This window comes from Pelodiscus sinensis, unplaced genomic scaffold, assembly GCF_049634645.1.
Source record: "Pelodiscus sinensis isolate JC-2024 unplaced genomic scaffold, ASM4963464v1 ctg58, whole genome shotgun sequence".
In the NCBI taxonomy this organism is placed as follows: Eukaryota; Metazoa; Chordata; order Testudines; family Trionychidae; genus Pelodiscus; species Pelodiscus sinensis.
The window spans coordinates 437,213-456,607 of record NW_027465922.1 but is presented as its reverse complement, the minus strand read 5'-3'; the positions used below and the strand labels follow the sequence as shown (position 1 = coordinate 456,607).

The window sequence follows — 19,395 nt, the reverse complement described above, 5'->3', positions numbered from 1 at the left end:
TCCCCTTGCCCCGGCTGGCTCCAGACTCCCCCAACCATGGCTCCTCCTTCCCCTCCTGAACTCCCTGGGAGGGCACCTCACTCCCTGTGGGTTGCAGGGCAGACTCTGTCCCTGGTAGGGAGGGGAGCCAGGGCAAACTCAGCGTGCCTGTCCCTGAGCTGCCAGCCGACAGAGCCCCGGGAATCTAGGTCATCTCCTTGGGGGTTACATGAGCTTTCGTTCGACACCCACATGGCCCCCTTTGTGCTATTTTTGGGGCAAACACCCGCTCTGGGCGCAGCAGTGACCCGGCTGCTCCCCTCACAATCCAGTAACGCGACACCCCACGCTCCGGGGGAAGAAGGGGAACCCCCGGGCGTTCGAGATGGCGAGAGGCCGGGCGCCCCCGGAGGCGAGGGGGAAAGCGCAGCAGAGACACCCTGGCAAGCGTAGGCCGGAGGCGGAGGCGCTGGGAGGACCGGCCTGGCGCAGGGCGGGGAACGCTGGGGGCTGGCGGCAAGCGCCCAGCAGCCGGTGCAGGGCAGAGGAGCGCCGGGCGAGGACCAGTGGGGGAAGGGCCAAGGGCGGATGGGCGGCAGGGAGAGGGTCTGGAGCAGCCGGAGGGTTAGGAGGACACGGCTGGGCCAGGGAGGGGCGCGTCCGGAAGGGAGGAGGCGGCTGTGGCTGAGCCGGGTGGGGAGGTGCCACACAAGGGCAGGGGGGCCCCGAGATTGCGGGTCGGGGGGAGCTGAGGAGGTAACCCCGGCCGGGCAGAAGGAGAGCTGCCTGCGGGCTGGGGAGTTTCGGGGAGCAGCCCCGCCAGCCAGATGGAGAGGGAGACACTGCGCCCTGGAGAGAGGCAGGCCCAGGTCGCCCTCGCAGCCCCCCCAGTGTGGGGAGCAGTGTTCAGCCCAGCTGGTCCCAGCGAGGGGGGAACATTGGATGGGGGGGAGAAGAGGGGCCAGGTGACCCTCTTACCTGGGGAGAGACACTGGCGGAGGGGGGGGGGGGCGGTTGCTGGGGACGTAGGAGGCTCTGCTGGGAGCCGGGGGCTGTTTTGGGGGGCTGAGGGCAGGGCAGGCAGGACCCAGCTGGCTGCAGGGAGACTGGCGTGGGGCTGCGGGATCCTTTGCTGGGTTCAGAGCTCAATAAACTCTCCTGTTGGGGGCTGGCTGGGAGTCGCTCTGGTCTGGAGAACAGGGGGGCGCTGTCCCCTCTGGGAGGGGGGCCCCGGGAGTGCAGAGGAAGGGGACCCCCCGAGGGGCTCACAGCGGAGGCGGGGGGGGGGCTGCAGGCCCTGAGAGGCACCATCCCGGAGGAGGAGGGGCGGACCCCCAAATGAGAATGGGCCCCCAAGAGAGGGTCGCGCACTGGAGTGGCCCCCTGAGAAGGGGCTGTCTCACTGGAGGGGGGATCTGCCCAGGAGCCGAGGGGCCAAGTGTGGGCACCACCTGTGAGCCGTGACGGGGAGTGTGACGTGTGGCACATTATCTACGTATTGGTGCATGTAACAAAATTCATTCTGCACAGGAGTGTGAAAATTACAGAGAACCCTGGGCCTCAGCCTGGTCGTTCCCATCCCTCCCCGCAGGGCAGGCTGTTTATTTCACGGCGCTGGGGTTGCGGAGCCGAGCGTGGGGGCCACGGGGAAACACGGGGGGCGGGGGGAGGCAGCGTCACACAGCGATGTTCCGCAGCAGGCACCTTGCACCAGGGGCTCCGGAGCTGGTCCCCCAGGGGTGCCGGAGGGACCCGGGTCTCTCACTGCCTGGGTGCTGGGCCTGTGGTTCAAGGGAGCTACGGCCCACAGGAACCGTGCTCACAGATGAACGAGAATTTCTCCTCGCAGGGATAATCGTGCCAGCGGTTAAACTCTGGAAAGACAAACAGCAGTGAGCTGGGGGGCAGAGGGGGCAGGCTGGGCCCTTGCTGCCATAAGCAACCCCTCCCCCGCTGTTCTGTGCCCGGGGAGGCTCCCAGCACCGGGCCCTGGCCCCAAAGAGGCGACGGGGGTGGGGGGGGGGCGGGATGGAGCCTGAGCGCCCAGAGGGGGCAGCCCCACCCTGCAAAGAGACGCGGAGGCTCCGTGGGACGGGGAGACCCCTGGCCCGGGTGCTCCTGCTCCTGCCCCAGCCCAGCCACAGGGCAGGGGCCAGCAAGAGACCTGCCCCAGGACGGGGGCACTGCTCAGGGATGCTGAGCGGCTGCCCCAGCCCGGCGCCCTCCACGTCCTGCCCGCTGGGGCCTGGCTGTCCCCATGGGCACGTCTGCTCCAGGCAGGGCCCGGCCGCCGGCCGAGGGGACGTGTCTCTGCCCAGGAGCCAGTGTGCACAGAACACGGTCCTCCCTCAGGCACCGCTTCCCCTGCTCTGGGGCTGGCCACCCCCTGCCCGGCTGCCTGCAGTGGATTCCTGCCCCGGCAGCCAGAGAGCGGGGGAAGGGCGGCCCTGGGGCGGGGTGAGCTCAGCCCCTCAGCAGCACCCCAGGCCGCAGGGAGCTCCGTGGGGCGCATGGGCCGTTCTCAGCGCCCTGCTCCCTGGGGGCGGGTTCTGCTGCTGTTTGACTCTGTCCCCGTCCAGTCCCGGCAGCCCGGCTGGGCCCACCTGCCAGCACCCGACTGATGGACAGAGCCTGTCCCTGACGACTGTGCCAAGACACACACGTACCAGGGGCAGAGTTAAGGTTACAGGAGCAGCCTTGGACAGGCTCTTCCTCGACTCTGGAACCATCATGTTCCTTTAACACGTTTGGGTGCAATTTATGAACAGTTTGTAAAAGTGACAAATAATTCATGTTTTAGTAAATGGTTAATCAATTACGCAGAGCCCAGCGGGGCAGCTGGTGGCTGCTTGTTACCATCATATGTCACCATCTAACACACCAGGGTCCTGGGAGGACCAGGTGTGTCGCGAGGAGAAAGGGAATTGGTGGGAGACCCCGTCCCTACCCCCGAGACCCCCACAGACCCAGCACCAATGAGCGGGGGCAGGGGATTCGCTCTGAATTTGGCTCCTCTTCTGTCTGCACCTCTCTGCAAACGGGCCCCTCATTACCCAGGGTGGTGGCGCGTCGGCCCCCCCGACCCTGCACCCCGACTGCAGCAGGATGAGACTCCGCCAGCCAGCAGAATAGGGGGGTTACTGCTTCTGCGAGGTACAGCCCAGCCCAGGTTCCATGTGGCCAGGAGTGAGGGCCAGGCAGCCTCAGGCCCCTTGGGGGGGTCCACAGGCCCTGAACCCCCAGTACTCAGCTTAGTCTCTTCTCTTCATGATTCCCAGACTGACTGACTCTTCCCCACCCCCCCCCCCTCCTTTGTCCAGACCCCTTCCCGGCTGGGCCATGGGCTACGTGACATGAGGGTCCTCAGGGCGACCCCCCGCTGGGCCGTGCTACAGACGCAGGCCAGTAGGGGGCACCCCAGCCCCCAGCCCCAGCACAGTGACCTGTGAGTGGACCGTCCCCCCTACAACATCACACCCAGCACGGCTGGTCCCACAGTCCCTGCGTGTCCCCGTGAGCCCAGCGCAGCCTGCGTGGCCCCTGGTGCCCTGGGCAGGGGGCCGGGGGGGCTCAGAGCCAGCACCCCGGGCCAGCGCAGCAGAGCCCCCCGTGCGACCGAGTGTGTCCCTGCCCTCTGTCCGGGAACGGGCGACAGGGGAGGGGCCACGTGAGGATCCCGGATCTGTCCATCCCCTCCGGGGCACCTGGGCTGCACTTTGGTCTGACCCAGTGTGGCCACTCTGACGGGTGTGTGCGTGCGGGGGCCACATGCCCTCCCCGGCGGGGGCAGGGCAGACAGAGGAGCCGGGTCCGTGTCTCAGGGCCCTGGTGGGGGCCAGGGACCAACCCCCCCGACAGGGTCTGACCAATCAGAGGGGCCCAGAGCTCCCGGCTGCCATCCCATTGCTGCGGCAGCGTTGGTGCGTTGCTCTGGGTGGTGCTGCGGCAGTGAGGTGCTGCTCCTGGGAGTGCTACAGGCTGACTGCCCTTGGCCCCGCCCCTTCGGCGCTTGCCCCGCCCCTTCTGCCCTTGGCCCCGCCCCTTCGGCCCTTGCTCCTGCCCCTTCGGACCTTGGCCCCGCCCCTTCGGCCCTTGCTCCTGCCCCATCTGCCCTTGCCCCCGCCCCTTCGGCCCTTGCTCCTGCCCCTTCGGCCCTTGGCCCCCGCCCCTTCTGCCCTTGCCCCCGCCCCGTCTGCCCTTGCCCCCGCCCCATCTGCCTTTGGCCCCGCCCCGTCGGCCCTTGCCCCCGCCCCTTCTGCCCTTGCCCCCGCCCCTTCTGCCTTTGGCCCCCGCCCCGTCTGCCCTTGCCCCCACCCCGTCTGCCTTTGGCCCCCGCCCCTTCTGCCCTTGCCCCCACCCCATCTGCCTTTGGCCCCGCCCCATCTGCCTTTGGCCTCCGCCCCTTCTGCCCTTGCCCCCGCCCCGTCTGCCTTTGGCCCCCCGCCCCTTCTGCCCTCAACTTTGCCCCTTCCGGGGTGCAGAACCGACCCACCACACCTGGCCCTGGAGCTGGGCCAAGCTGTCAGCCCAGCCGCAGGGAGTCTGAGTTGCTGGCTCACCTGACTCTTTTAACACCACACAGTGCTCGGGTCTTTTGGGATTGTCCGGTTGGCTGGCGGCCATGTCCCACTGATGGTAGTTGAACAGGGACTGATCTGTCCATGCCCAGGACTGATCCTGCAGGGACAGAGGCAGAGACCCCGTGAGCCCCATGGTCCCAGCGACGGGCCCGGAGCCAGGGGCCCCAGGGCAGGACCCAGCCAGCCTGTGGAAGCATGAAAATCCCCAGCGAAGGGAGAGTCGCCAGGCCCCTCCCCCAGCTCCTGCCACCCCCACGGGGCTGAGGGGAGCCCCCGACCTGCCCTGAGACTCAGCATCCATCTTTGGTGCAGCCCCACAGGCCCCCACAGCCTCAGCCTGGCGCTGCCCCACGGAGCCTCATTCCCCCATCCCCACTGCCGAGCTCAGGTGCAGCTCTGGGGGGTGGCGCTGGGCGGCGCTGGGTTCACTCTGTGGGGGTCGGGGCCTGCAGCAGCGAGAGTCCTTGCAGAACCGGATCGACCCGTCCTTCTTGGGACCAGCAGCTCTCTCTCCAGGTCCTGGGCTGTTTTCCCCGTGACCCTGAATGGGGAGCAGCGCACCGGGGGGTGAGTGCCCATCTGCACCCGGTGGACAGCCAGGCTGGTGAGACCCGGCTTGTCGGAGAACAGCTGCTGGTGGGAGCGCAGCACCTCTCGGATCTCGGCCTGCTGGGCCGGGGTGAGCTGGTCCGAGAGGGAAACTGACTCCAGCGAAGAGTCCTCTCCGGTCCCAGGGAACAGGCCCACCAGGGGATCCTCCCCCTGCTCCTCCCAGGGCTTACACACGGCCAGCACCAAGTTCTCCCTGTCCCAGTACGGCTTCATCATGTTAACATGATATACCCGCTGGCCGCGCGTCCGGCCCGTCAGCTCCACCACGTAGTTCACCTCGTTCAGCTGCTTAAGAACCTTGAAGGGGCCGTCCCAGGCGGCTTGCAGCTTGTTCTTCCGCACGGGGATCAGGACCATCACCTGGTCCCCGGTAGCGTAGGCGCGGGCCCGTGCATTGCGGTCGTACCAGACCTTCTGCTTCCTCTGGGCCCTGCTCAGGTTCTCTCTGGCCAGGCCCATGAGCTCGGCAAGTCTTTCCCGGAATGTCAGGACGTATTCCACGACCGGCTCACCCTCCGGGGAGACCTTCCCCTCCCACTCGTCTTTCAATAAGTCCAGGGGGCCCCTCACCCGCCTCCTGGAAAGCAGCTCAGTCAGGGAGAACCTGGTGGCCCCGTGGGGCACCCCTCTGTGTGCAGACAGCAGGTGGGGCAGGGACTTGTTCCAGTCCTGCCGGTGGCATAAAGATTTTTAGCTTCAGGGTCCCCTGGAACCTCCCCACCATCCCACTGGGCCGGGCACCGTACGCTGGAGCCCAGGTGAGCCGGGCCCCGTGCGTCTCCCACAACCACCGGAGCGGGGCCGACATGAAGTGGGATCCCTGGTCCGCGAGGACTCCTGGGGGACCCCCACTGCTGAAAAGGGCCAGCAGCGCATTGGCCACCGTGTCTGCCTCAATGGAGGGCAGGGCCACGGCCTCGGGGCAGTAGGTGGTGAAATCCACCCCCACCAGGACGTATTTCTTCCCTGGCCGGGTCGCCTGGCCCAGGGGCCCCACTAGATCCATCATCCCGCCCCCTCCTCCCAGAAAGGCTCCTCTATGGTGGGCTGGTGCCTTAAGGCGGCTTCCCCCTGTCCCGGGCTTTCTGCACCCTCTGGCCAGAGTCGCAGGCCGGCAGTGCCGCTGCACAGCCACGAATATCCCCGGCCAGTCAAAATTCTGCAGCAGCCTCAGCCGCGTGCGCCGGATCCCCCGGTGCCCCGCGAATGGGACGTCGTGGGCCGGATACAGCAGCTTGCGGCGATACCTTTGGGGAACCACCAGCTGCCGCTGGACCCCCCACGTCCCCACCTTCCCTGGGGGGAGCCATTCCCGGTACAGGAATCCCCCCTCCCACAGGGGCTGAGCTGCACGGAGGCCAGCCTGGTCCCGCAGTGTTTCTTAGGAGGGGTCTGCCTGCACCTCAGCCTGGAATTCAGCCACCGGGGCAGGGACAGGGACCTGCTCCCCCCTCCGCCTGCGTCCAGGGTCCCAGCCCTGCTGAGCCTGGCCCCAGCCCGTTCACCCCGGGAGGTCTCGGGGTGCGGGGCCTGTCCTGGTGCCTGGGGCTCTGAGTCCATTTGTGGCCCCTTTGCCCGCAGTGATGGCAGGTCAGGTCCTGTGGGTGCCCTCGAGCCGGCTGGTCTGCTGGGTACTGGCTGGCCCTCCAAGGAGGACGTTGCTGTCTGGGGGGCCAAATTGGGCACCTCTCCCTGCGGCACGGCTGTGAGCCGGTCTCTCCGGGATTCCCCTTCACACCCGGACTGGCTGGCTCTGGACTCATCAGCCAGTCACTGAGCTGTGCTGGTCAGTCACAGCAGGCTGGGCTCTGCGCTGGGTGTTGGGCACTGACCCTGGGACTGACATCACAGGCGGCTGTAGCCTGTTTCCACCCCGTCCCACTGGAGATCCTGCTCTCGTGGGACCCCCCCCCGCCCCACAACAGCCCCCCACTGAGCAGGGAACAGAGCCAGGGGAGGGAGGGGCCGCAGGCGGAGCGGGCGCCGGGCACTCACCTCCGAAGGGTCCGAGAGTCCAATCCAGACGTGTTTAGACTTTTCCTTGTGCTGCTTGACATAGCCGGCCAGCATGTCGTTCTCTTCTTTATTGAGAATGGAGACGAGATTGGCCCCCTGCCAGTACTGCCGGCACGCCGCCTGGGCCAAGAAGGGACAAAGCCAGTTACCCCATTTCTGCCCCCCAGGGAGCAGCAGGGGCGAGTCCAGCACAGATCTGGGGCCCGGCCCCCCCGGGGTAGCGCCCCTCCCTCCCAGCGCCAATGGCAGGAGCAGGCAGAGCAGCCTCCCCCCCACCCCGTCCCCTGCCTGGCCCCCAGCGCTCTGGGCACAGACACAGCTCCCCTGGCCCTGGGCCGGCCCCGGCTCAGCTCTGACCCCCCCCCGCCCTGGCCGTGGCTCCGTCAGGCAGACCCGCTGCCGGGCCGTGGGGTGGGCACCGCTGGCTGCACCGCTCCCTGGGCCGGCCCCGGCTCCGGGCTCTGCCGGGCACTGGCTGGTCCCAGGACGTCCTGGCCCCACAGGCCACGGGGCAGCGCCGCGGGAAGGGCTTTCCTGGAGATCCCACCCGGCCCTGAGCCGCTCCCCGGCCCCGCCCGGACGAGTCCCCAGCCCCGGGTGCCCGAGTCGTCTGGACGGGGCAGCCCCGGATCTGCCTGCTGCGTAGCCGCCCCCAGGGCCTGTTCTCGCCCGGGCGATTGAGCCACGTTCTCGGGGGGGGGATCGCTGCGGGTGCAGCCTGGGGGGGGCTGGGCGGTGAATAGTGACACAGGCGGCAGGGCTGGGGGATTGGGGGGCTGGGCTGACGTGAGCCCCGTGTGACTGACACAGCCCAGTGCCAGGGTGCCCGTCCAGGGCCCAGCGAGCCGGCCCCACCCACCCTGGGCACAGAGCCCGGGAGCCGGGCTGAGCAGCTCGGAGGGGGCAGGCACCAGCCAGTGCCTGGGAGCTGCCCAAGGTTTGTGGAAGGCTGGAGAGGGATGGCACGAGACAAATGGCTTGGTCACTGTCTTCGGTCCATCCCCTCCAGGGTCCCTAGGGTTGGCCGCTGTCGGCAGACAGGCTACTGGGCTAGATGGACCTTTGGTCTGACCCAGTACAGCCATTGTAAGCTCAGGGCTCAGGGTCGGGGGTCTCAGTGGACCCCCTTGATTTTCATGCACACCTGGTCCTGGGTGGCCAGGCTGGCAGCTCTCCTGCCCTAGACGGCCACTTTCCTGTGCCTAGTGCGGAGATCGTGGATGAGGTCCACGATGTCCACACTAACCCAGGCGGGTGTCCGCCTCTTGCAGTCCCGGGCAAGCTCCCGGGAGCCGCCAGCCTGGTCCCAGGAAGATGGGGGAGGGCTGGGGGGCATTGGGTGGGTGGCTCGAGCCGTGCCAGGTGCAGGGTCTGCTGGCTGGGTGCTGGCAGGCTTGCACCTGGCACGGGCACCGTAGCCAGCCCGTGCCTCTTTAAGGAGTCCGGGGCCGGGAGGGGGGCATAGAGTTTCCCTGGTGTTGGCCAGAGTGGCCACCAGGGAAAGCTGGGGAGGGCTAGCCTCCCACTAGTTCGAATTAAGGGTCTACACAGCCCTTAATTCGAACTAGTAAGTTCGAACTAGGCTTAATCCTTGTAAAATGAGGTTTACCTATTTGAACTAAGCGCTCCGTTAGTTCGAATTAAGTTCGAACTAACGGAGCGCTAGTGTAGCGCCTATGTAAGTTAGTTCGAACTAACTTTGTAGTGTAGACATACCCTAAGAGTACGTGTAGACTGCATGGCTCTGCCGACAGAGGCATGGAAAATAGGCTGCCCGACAAAGTCAATGAAGCGGGGATTTAAATATCCCCAGCTTCATTACAATAAAAATGGCCGCCGCGCTGTGCTGGCTCAGCTGATCGTCGGCACAGCGCGCGAGTCAAGACGCGGATCGGTCGATAGGAGAAGCCTTTGTCGACCGCTCCCTTATGCCTTTGTGAAATGAGTTTACCGGAGTGGTCTACAAAGGCTTCCCTTGTGATGGGTAAGATCATTAGCGTCTTGGTTAAGGCCATTTGTAAAGTGTCAAATTTAAGCATGGATGACAGTTCTGAAGTTTCTCTTTGTCGTCTGGTGTTAAAGTTTCTTTGAAGTAAGATACATGCAGTAAGGTCGTTAAGAGTATGTCCAGGTAGGCTGAAATGAAAACCAATTGGTTTCTCCTTGTGAAGATGTCTCATATCTGATTTGTGGACATTAATTCTTTGGTGAAGTGTCTGAGAAGTCTGTCCAATATACATAGCGGAAGGACACTGTTGGCACATGATGGCATGAATTAAATTTCTGGATGAAATATAAGACAGGAAGCAAAGGGTAGGAATCAATGGTCAGTTTTTTGAGTGCAGAGAGGTAACTAGGGGTGTCCCCCAAGGGACTGCACTGGGGCCCAATCTATTCAACCTACTTTAAAACGATCTGGGGAAAGGGGCGAGCAGTGAGCTGGTGAAATATGCAGGTGACACAATGTCAGCTACATGGGATGAAACGTTTAGGCCTGTTAGTTAGAAGTTGGTTTTATGTCCGTGTGATCCGTGTGTGGACACGCTCTGTGATACGCTGAGAAATTGGCAGTGCTAATAAAGCAGGGGTGGGCAAGGTACCTCTTGTGGGTCGGATGCAGCCCCCCAAGCCACAGGATTCAGCCTGCGGACCCCCCTGCTGGGACCCTCAGGCTACATCTAGGCTGCAGGCTTCTTTCGGAAGACGCTTTTTTCAGAAGAGATCTCTTGAAAGAGCGCGTCCGAATGCAAAAGGGCATCAAAAAAGTGATCTACTGTCGTGAAAGAGAGCGTCCAGACTGATTGGACGCTCGCACGCATAAAAGGCCACCCAGAACCACTTCAGCCGGGGTCTGAAGTCTCCACTTGCTTCCGAGTGCTGGTGCCGGAGCCCTGCAGAGACACACGCTTAAAGGGGCCCCTGGACAGCCGTTACTCTGCTCCCGCTGCCTGCTTGCCTGCCTCTCCGAGGGACAGCAAAGCTCTCGCAGAGCCGGCTCCGGTAGCCCAGCTTTTTTGGGCTCCACAGCCTTTATGCCATGGAGCTGGAGCTGCTCCAGGCATGCAATGGCCCCGCAAGGCCGTGCTTGTTTCTGCAGCTCTTTGTGCCAGCTGCCTTCCTGGTCCTGACTGAGTTCGACCCTCCCCTGGGTGTGGGAGCAGCACTCTGGCAACCACACCCCACAGAGAGATGGTTCTGTACCAAGGGGCCGTGGGAGGTGTCCAATGAAAGCTTCTGTCCTCCTGACTGTGTGTGCTACCCGTGTGCCTGTGGGAGGTCTGTGGGGCTATGGACGGGGCTCGGGGCTGGTGCTGCGTGTTCTGTGCCTGAGAGAGCCGTGGGCCTGGCCTGCCTGTTGTAAAGGAGGACTGTCCAATGAATGAATGTGCTAATTAGCACGGCCCCAGGGACAGTGGCTCTCCAGGTGGCCAATTCACACCTGAGGGATGCGTCTGGAAACCTGCAGACCAGCCAGAATCTAATGGCTGCTGGCAGGGGACACAGGGACGGGTCACTGGGCCATGTGACCCGCTCGGCTTGGGAGGCGCCAGGGCTGGATGGAAAGCGCCACGAGGCGGATTCCATCTTCCCTTCAATCCTGCTGCTGATCCCCGATGCAGCCTGGCGAGGGGCGGCGAGCGGGAAGGAGGCCGACCCCTCCGGACACAGGATGGGCACAGAGACTGCTAAGCCGGCAGTTTGTAACTTCTCTGCTAGAGCCTGCGCCCAGAGCTGGGGGCCTGGTGCGTGTGACGGAGTCGCCTTCACAGCCGCACTCTCCCCCTTTCCTTTCTCTTGCTAAGAAACCTTCAGATGGTGGATTCTGAAGGACGGGCCCAGCGTGATCGTGTGGGGAAGACCCAGGGTCCGTCTACACTAGCCCCCTAGTTCGAACTAGGGTGGTAATGTAGGCAACTGGAGTTGCAAATGAAGCCCAGGATTTGAATTTCCCGGGCTTCATTTGCATCTCGCCGGGCGCCGCCATTTTTAAATGTCCGCTAGTGCGGACTCCGTGCCGTGCGGCTACACGCGGCTACACGCGGCACGGACTAGGTAGTTCGGACTAGGCTTCCTACTCCGAACTACCGTTACTCCTCGCGGCACAGAGGGTACGTCTACACTAGCCCCCCAGTTCAAACTAGGGAGGTTAATGGAGACATTCCAAGTTGCAAATGAAGCCCGGGATTTAAATATCCCGGGCTTCATTTGCATCTTCCCGGGCGCCGCCATTTTTAAATCCCCTTAGTCTGAACTCCGTGTCCACGGCTACACGCGTCATGGAGTAGGTATTTCGAATTAGGATCTCTAATCCGAACTACCGGTACACCTCGTTCCACGCCCCGCCCCTCCCCCATCCAGCACCCTTCCTCTGATACTCACCCCCCCGCCCAGCGCCCTTCCCCCGATACTCACCCCACCCCTCCCCCGCCCAGCGCCCTTCCCCCGATACTCACCCTGCCTCTCCCGCGCCCAGCACCCTGAGCCCCCCCTGCCTCCAGCCTCTAACCTGGGCCTCCTTCCAGCTTTTTGCTTCAGTGAAGTATCCGTAGCAGTTGCCTTGGTGGGATTTCCAGCCCTGGGGACAGGACCCGGCCTGTGTCCCTGTGGAGAGGATGCCGAGGGCCGGTTAGAGGCTGTTTCACACCACACCTGTTGCTTTCCCAGAGCTCGGGTAATGTGGGGAGGGCTGGGGCTTCGGGGGGGGGGGTCTGGGGCTGCAGGGGGGCACTGGGGCTGCAGGGGGGGTGCTGGGGCTGCAGGGGGGGCCCTGGGGCTGCGGGGGGCGGGCTGGGGCTGCAGGGGGGGGGGGGCGCTGGGGCTGCAGGGGGGGTGCTGGGGCTGCAAGGTGAAGCTGGGTTTTCCCAGACTCCACAGGGGCGGAATGGAGGCCCTGGGACCGAGCCCTGAGCTGCAGTCCCGGCAGGATGGGGTCTCTGTGTGAATGGGGTGTGGGCTGCATGCCCCGGGGCTCCCTGTGGGAGGGAAGGAAGCTGTGCACCGTGGGGTGGCTGGCAGCCCTTCCCTGCCCCTGCTCTGAAAGCCCCATGGACCATACTGAGCTTCTCCCCATCTCCTTGGCCTGGAGGGGTGATGGGACCAGGGAAGTGTGTGTGAGTGTGGGGGGGGGGGGGATAGCCAGGACCAAGGGGCGGAGCTGGGGGGTCACAGGGTCGAGCAGAGGAGAACTGGGGAGCAGGAGCCCAGGGCTGGGTGGAAGGAGCTGGGGGACAGGAGGGGGAGGGAAGGGGAGAGCGGTGCCCAGGAGGTGGGGCACAAAGAGGGGGGCAGCAGGGATCCGTGGGGCAGGGCAGGGAACACTGGGTGGGCACTGCCCCTCTCAGGGCCAGGGCAGAGGGAGGGGGAACTGGACATGTGGGAGGACAGAGGCACAATGTGCCGGGCAGGGGGCAGTCCAGCCAGGGGCGGGCGGGACGGGGGAGGAGCCGGAGTGGAGCCAGGAGCCCTGGGGCAGCCCTTGGAGAGGGGCCCCGTGGGGACAGGGCCGGCCAGTGGGCGGGGAACACAGGGGCAGGATGGACATCCATCGCTGCCAGGAGCTGAGCGCACATTGTCCAGCCCCCCTCCCGATCCCCAGCTGACCCATGGGGCATTTCAGACTCCTCCTCTCCCCCCTCCCTGGGAGCGGCCGTGGGGCTGGGCCCCCCAGGCAGGGACCCCAGCAGCAGGAGACGGGCAGTGCCTCTGGCAGCCCCGAGGGAAATGGAGCCACGTCCCAGCTCCTACCACGGCGACCAGCCCCCGGGGGCTCAGGCTCGAGGGGCCGGGCCGGGACTCACCTGCCAGCGCGGGGCTGCAGACCAGGCAGCCGAGGAGGCAGAGGGTGACGAAGGCGACTGGCCCCATCTTCTCGCTGCCCCTGGGGAGCAAACACACAAGGGAGATGGGCGAGGAGACGACCCCAGAGGGACACTCCTCCTCCCATGGGGCATTTCCATGGGGATGGAGCTTTCCTAACTTGGCCCTTCCCAGAGCCCCCTGCAATTCACACCCTGGGGGATTCTGCGCGTCTGGGACCTGCATGGCCCCTTTGGAGAAGCGCTGCTGTTCCACCTCTCACCACTAGGGGTTGCTGTGGGGCGTCCCTGTTGGCTATTCTGGTGCCACAGCGGCCCCTGGTGAGCAGAAGGTGGAACTGCAGCCCCCTCTAGAACTGGGGCCCCCAGAGCCCCATGCACCATGGGGCAGGTTGGTCCCCAGTGGGGCCCGGCAGGGGTTGGGTCCTGGCCCTACACTTGTCACAGGGTCACCAGCGCCCTGGGGGCGACAAATGGTTCAGAACAGCTGGGGAGGGGGAGGCAGCATCTTGGGGGGGGGGGGGAATTCGTCCTCTTTGACCCAGGACAGTCCTGTGCCTGCTGCTCTGGGCTCTGGAACCGGACTCCTCTGTGGCCTCGTGGGGGGCTCACGCTCTGGCGGGCGCCCCTGTGTGGCCAAGGGCCTGTCCTCAGCTTCTCCCCTGAGGGGCTCAGGGGGCGGAGGTGTCCCAGCCGGCTTTGCTGCTTGGTCACCTGGGACCAGGCTTCTTACCCCATTTGTGTAGCTGTTGGGGGGTTGGAGGGACCCAGGCCCACCCACTCCTCTGGGCCCCGGAAGTAGCAGCTGCCTGCTAAGTATCCCTGCCGTCCACGGCTTCCTCGCTCCCTGGGCCCCTTCCCCAGGAAGCGGCTCCATGCAGCCCCCTCTCCCCGGGCTGAGGTCAAGTGCCCCCCACAGCCCATCCAGGGCTCTCCAGTGTCTTGGAGCCTGTCATGGCCGGTCTTCAGCCACTGGCCCTGGGCCTCAGTCCGGCCTGAATTCCAGCGCCCAGCTGGAGCTGTCCGAGGTGCTGCTCTGCTCCCCGTGGGTCGCTGGGGGTCTGTCTACACTACTAAGTTAATTTGAAAGAACAGCAGTTATTTCAAATTAACTTTACTAGCGTCTACACAGGCAAAATGCTATTTCGAAATAAATTTGAAACAGTGGAGCCCTGATTTCGAATTTGGTAAACCTCATTGTACGAGGAGTAACGCCAAATTCGAAATAGCTATTGTAGACACTGAATTCGAAACAGGGGGCCTCCAGCCCTTCTCAGAGAGCCCTGGTGGCCACTCTGGGCACAACCAGGAAAGCTTGCTCTCCTCTCCCCCAGCCCCGGAGCCATTAAAGGGGTAGACCCTGGCCACGGTGCCTGTGCCAGCTCCAAGTCTGCCAGCCCAGAGCCAGCAGTGGTCACCTGGCCCCTGACCCAGTGGCCCCAAAACATGAGTCAGCAAGCCACTGGCAGCCAGCCCTCCACCACCCCCCAGGAGCAGTCTGCCAGCTCCCAGGAGCCTGCCAGGGGCTGGAGAAGGCGGGCGCCTTCCTGGTCCAGGGAGGAGATCATGGACCTTAGTCAGGTTTGGGGGGATGCCCCCAACGTCCATGATCTCCACACTAGGCACAGGAATGTGGCCGTCTATGGCAGGAGAGCTGCCAGCCTGGCCACCAACGGCCACATGCGAACCCAGGAGCAGGTCAGCATGAAAGTCAAGTTGGTCCAGTGAGACCCCCACCCTGAGCCCTGAGCTTCCCCTCCCCCTTCTTCCCCTGGCTTCCCCCTTCCAGCTCCCTCCTCCCAGGTTTCCCCCTCCCCTCTTCCACCCTCTCTCTTCCCCCTCCCATCTCCTTTTCCCAGTCTCCCCAGATGTTCATCTCCCCCCCCAGTTTTGTTCAAAAAACCCAGTTTCTATTTTTGAACTTACGTGTCTTTTATTTGACATGAGGAAGGGGGCTAGGGAGAGGAAGTGGAAGGACATGAGGGAGGAATGGGGCACGAGCCCCCGGTGAGGAGGACCAGGGAGGCTCTGTGGGCTTCTTGGGGTGGATGTTCTCCCACAGGGCCTCCTGGATCCTGACAGCCCCCCAATGCCCCCCCGGATGACAACCTGCAGGAAGTGCAGCCGGGCTGATGGAAATGACCCCACGAGACGCACTGGCGTGCCCAGGGGCAGATCTGGCTCCACATGGCCGAGTGCTGTGATGTGCCGCGTGCGGGCACTCAGGGCACTCCAAGCCAGGACTGCTTTGCTGTCCCTCATCGAGGCAGACAAGCAAGCGGGGAACCCTGAGAACTGTCTGTCCGGGGTGGGGGTAGGGTCCCTTTAAGCACGGAGCTCAGTTAGCCTCAGGCAGCAGCCCCACACACTAAGTCCTAGCCTGATGCCCTGCCGGCACTGGTTCCCGCCAGCCTTAACTTCGGTTCAGGGTCCACTCAGTGTGGACGCGCTATTTCAAAATAGTTTTTGTGTCTAGATGCGTTATTTCGAATTAGCTTAATTTGAATTAACTATTTCAAATTAAGTGAATTGGAAGTAGCGCTGTCGTGCAGACGTAGCCTCAGTCTGCCCGGGTGGCGCTCCAGGGAGGAACTGCCAGGCCCTGGCCCAGCAGTTTCTTTTCTATCCTCTTCTGAGCCCTGATTGGCTGCTGCAGAAGCAGCCACTCTAGTCTTCCTGGAGGACCTCTCTTCTGCCCTTCCCCCTTGGGCGGGGTGCAGCAAGGCCACCAGCCTCCAGCAGGGGGCTTCAGGCCTCGACCCCCCCCCCCCATCACAGTCCTGTTTTCCCCCAGGGACCAGGGTTGAAGGGAAGCCTGTGCACCCCTTGTGGGGCTCCGGCAAGAAGCAGTCAGCTGGCTGTGAGGGGAGCCCCAGCCCTGAGCCCCCCCACCCTGAGTGCCCTTTTAGGGGGGCTGCAGTGGCACGTACCGGGCCTGCCTCCACTTCCCCTGACTCCCAGGAAGCAAGGGGTCAGGGCTCAGCTTGTGACCCCCTCTCGCACCCGCCTGCCCAGGGAAGGGCAGAGGGGGATGAAGCCAGCTGGGAACTTTCCCCTCTCTGCAGCCACCTCCCGAAACAGCGCCTTTGTCTCCCCCCACTGCCCCCTCCACCCCCAGCCCAGACTCCCCAACCCTCCTGCAGTCCCTCCTCCGTGGGCCCCGCCTCCCCTTCACTCCTGAATTCCCCACATCCCCCTCCCTGTGCCCCTCCAATTGCCCTACACTGACATTTCTGATAGGAACTGTCCTATTGCAGGCTTCACCCCGTGCCTTGAAGCCCCCACAAATCCCGGAGGGGGCGATACGACACGGCCCCAGGTGACATCTTGGAAAACAGCTTCACAGCCCAGTGCCCAGACCAGCCGGCCAGGTCCGGGCCCTGGGTGGCATCTGGCTGCGGCCCAGGCCGGCAGAGACGGGCGCGAGACGCTGGACAGAGCGTGTGGCTGTGTGGCCCGTGCTTGGCGCTCGCCTGAGGGGACAGGCTCTGGGCGACTGAGGGGAGGGTTCTGACGCTTGAGCCCAGTCGCCCTTTGGGAACACGGAGCGGGGCCCTCTGCTCTCAGCCCCAGTGGCAATGCCGTGCCGTGCGGGCCCCCTGGCGATGCCCATGGCTTGGGGCCGCGAGCGGGCGGGCGGGGGCGACCGGTGGGAAAGCAGAACTCCGGCTCACAGGGATTGTTCAGCAGCACAGAGCCCTGCATGGTCACTTCCTGGGGAACCCACAGGTTCTGCAGCGCCAGAAATAGCCACGCTCGTTCCACGAACTGCGGGGCAACCTCACTCTGCTGGGCAGGATGTGGATTTGGGCTGATCCCGAGCTCGTAGCACGGAGCCCCCTGCAAAAATCATTGCGCCCTACATGCAACAGCCCCTCTTCTTCAGCTACCTGGATGGTCACCCTGAGCTGGGGGATGGGGGGAGCTGCAGAGACCCCTGAGGATGGGGGTGCGGGGACAGGGCAGATAGGACTGACCAAGGGAGAGGCTGAGGGTCAGCCACAGTCTGTACGGGGGAGGCTTCCCAGCACACGAACAATCCCCTCTCCGAAAGAAAAACGTCCCACCCACACCCAGCTCCCTCCACGTTCACTCCCCGGCTCCAGGACTCTCCCTCTGCCCCCCCAGTTCCCCAACTGCCCCAGACTTTGCTCTGCTTCTGAGAGGTGCAGGCAATGGAGTTCTGGGCTGTAATTTCCATGAGTTGGGCAGAGTTCGGGATGAATGTGTCTGGTAAGGAATCTGTCAAAAATAACCCGAATCTTCTTTTACTCTGTCGTTACGGACACACCCGCAACCGAGAGTCTGAAATAAGTTATTGAAACAGTTGGAATTGGCCTGATTTGAGAGAATATGCAGAAATGTCAAATATTATGTGCAGAATTCTTCATGTTTTAGTGCAGAACTTTAATTTTTTGTCCTTTTCCACCCCCCTTCCTCCGCCCCCTCGAGTAAATCAACCAACACCCTGCTAGAGCCAGGAACTCCCGCACTGGACACGGGATTCCAGCACCAGAGTCACCCTGACAAATGCTCCCCCATCCTGCCTTCTCTTCCTGCCCTGCCTTGGCGGCTACCCCACCCCTGCTGTCTCCCCTATTCTAACATGGGGACTCCCCCGCCCCTTCTGCCCTCTTTGCTCCTGCATGGGCGGGGTGGGAAGGGCCAGTGTAACATCCCAGGGTGGGGGAGGGGAAATTGGGGATGTAGGAGAAGGGAAGAGCTGGAGGCAGGGGCCTGGGAGCAGGAGCGACACGCTGGGACCCAGCCAGGCCGGACACAAACAGACGTTTGCCGGCTGGTCGGTGTCTCGGCGCTGGCGCTGCCGACAGCCCATGGCACAGAAATCCTGCCCCCCGGGCAGGGCAGGGCTCCCTGCTGAGCACACGATCCGAGAGCTGGGCACAGGGGGATGCAGAGGGAGGGACGTCCCGGGGAGGCGCCATTCGTGCGGAAGATGATCCGTGCAGCGCGCAGGGCAATTTTCTGTCTCTGTCTATAACCGTGGGGCCCCTCCACTTAGCTCCTTGTCCGGCCCAGGGGCAGTCGTGAATCCACACGATGGACTGAGCCGGGTCCCTCGTCCCGGGTACAAACGCAGAGCGGCTCGTCTGCCGACGACTGTCACTGCGCTTCCTTCGACTGGGAACCTGACTCGGGCGGCTTCCCAGCTAATCGGGGTCTGTGCCCTGTGGGGGCTCCCATGACGTCCATGACGCCGGCTCCCTGCACGGAGCTGGCCGGATATCCGGAGGGAGCCCATGAGAGCGCAGGCAACCGAACATTTCCCGTCCCTGCCGGAGCAGGAGACTGGTCCGGCCCACACCAGTGAATCCTGAATTCACCGCGTCACTGTCCTGACCCTCCGCACTGGTGGCTCACACGGCTGCTCTGGTAACTTCTAGCACGGAGCTCGTACATCTCTCACCACCCCCGTGCGGTACCCACGCCTGGGGCTTCGCTTGGCTGAATTCACCGTGTCGCTGTCCTGTCCTACCACAGGGGACAGGTGCCACTCTGCAGGGGGTCACGGGGTGTGGGGGAGTCACCAGGCCCCGCCCCCCAGCTCCAGCCAGATGGGACTCTCAGGCAGAACAAAAGGTTTATTGGTTGAGGTGCAGCCCAGACTTCTTGTTACCGGAACCAGGAGCAGCCAGCACCATCCATCTTGGAGGCAAGGGGGGGCCAGAGGCAGGGCTCTGAGCCCCGGCCCGGCCCCCCAAGCCAGCTCGGCCCCTGCCCAGCCCCCCAAGCCAGCTCTGTTCCCTTTTCCATAAGGCAGCCCAAAAAATCTAGCTCACCCTCACACCGAGAGTCCCTGCAGAGCAGCCCAGCCCAGTAGGGGTCACAGCCCAACAGAGCAGCCAGCGAATGCTGCAACAGACGCCGAGGCCCCACGAGTGGATACAGCCCCCACAAGGGGATCATGTGTCAGCGGTCGCACAGGGGGGCAGTTCAGTGCCAGCCAGGGAGGGTGGGGCCCTGGGCTCCGCGCTCTGGGACGGGATGCCTGTGTTGGGGGCCGGGCTGTGGGGTGGAGAGCCAGGCAGACTCTGTCCCTGGGCCCAGGAGTTCACATAGGAAAGTGCAGCCCCCAGACCCAATAACAGGGACCGGCTGCCCCCAAGGGCCCAGCACAGAGCAGGGAGGGGAAAAGGGGCTGGAGGGGGCAGGGACTCACCCGTCCGTGCGTCCGTCTGTCTGGGTGGCCGGTCCGGAGCGCTGGGGGCTGGTGTCCAGCCGGTGCAGAGTCCCAGGTATTTATAGCCCTGCAGGGGGCGGGGCTGGGGGAAGGAGGAGGAGCATGAATGTTGAAATGGGACCACACAGCTGAGAGATGGCAATCTGCCCCTCCCCCGCTCAGCTTCCTGCTGCCCTGCAGTGACTGGGGG

At 64.1% G+C, this 19,395-nt stretch overlaps 1 protein-coding gene across 2 annotated transcripts; it reads right to left on the bottom strand.

Annotated features, from left to right (window-relative positions):
* Positions 1–872: 872 nt before the first annotated feature.
* Positions 873–19,335, bottom strand: LOC142825018 (C-type lectin-like). Of its 2 annotated transcripts, none has more exons than XM_075916737.1 (6): positions 19,185–19,335; positions 12,986–13,065; positions 11,695–11,789; positions 7,167–7,307; positions 4,539–4,744; positions 873–1,853 (listed from the first exon to the last, which is right to left on the bottom strand). In XM_075916737.1, the coding sequence occupies exons 2-6, from the start codon at positions 13,050–13,052 to the stop codon at positions 1,847–1,849; spliced, it is 516 nt and encodes a 171-aa protein (XP_075772852.1). In that variant the 5' UTR covers positions 13,053–13,065; positions 19,185–19,335; the 3' UTR covers positions 873–1,846. The 2 variants fall into 2 exon arrangements, with proteins under 2 accessions (XP_075772852.1, XP_075772853.1); XM_075916738.1 differs by having other exon boundaries at positions 891–1,853; positions 4,539–4,656; positions 19,185–19,298.
* Positions 19,336–19,395: the final 60 nt, after the last annotated feature.

Excerpts from the sequence above, each read along its gene's own strand:
- LOC142825018 (XM_075916737.1), bottom strand. The coding sequence starts at position 13,052 with ATGGGGCCAGTCGCCTTCGTCACCCTCTGCCTCCTCGGCTGCCTGGTC. Across the intron at positions 7,308-11,694 it reads AAAGCTGGAAGGAGGCCCAG|GCGGCGTGCCGGCAGTACTG; the intron begins GTTAGAGGCTGG and ends TTCTTGGCCCAG. Across the intron at positions 4,745-7,166 it reads GACTCTCGGACCCTTCGGAG|GCTGGCTGGGTCCTGCCCTG; the intron begins GTGAGTGCCCGG and ends ATGCTTCCACAG.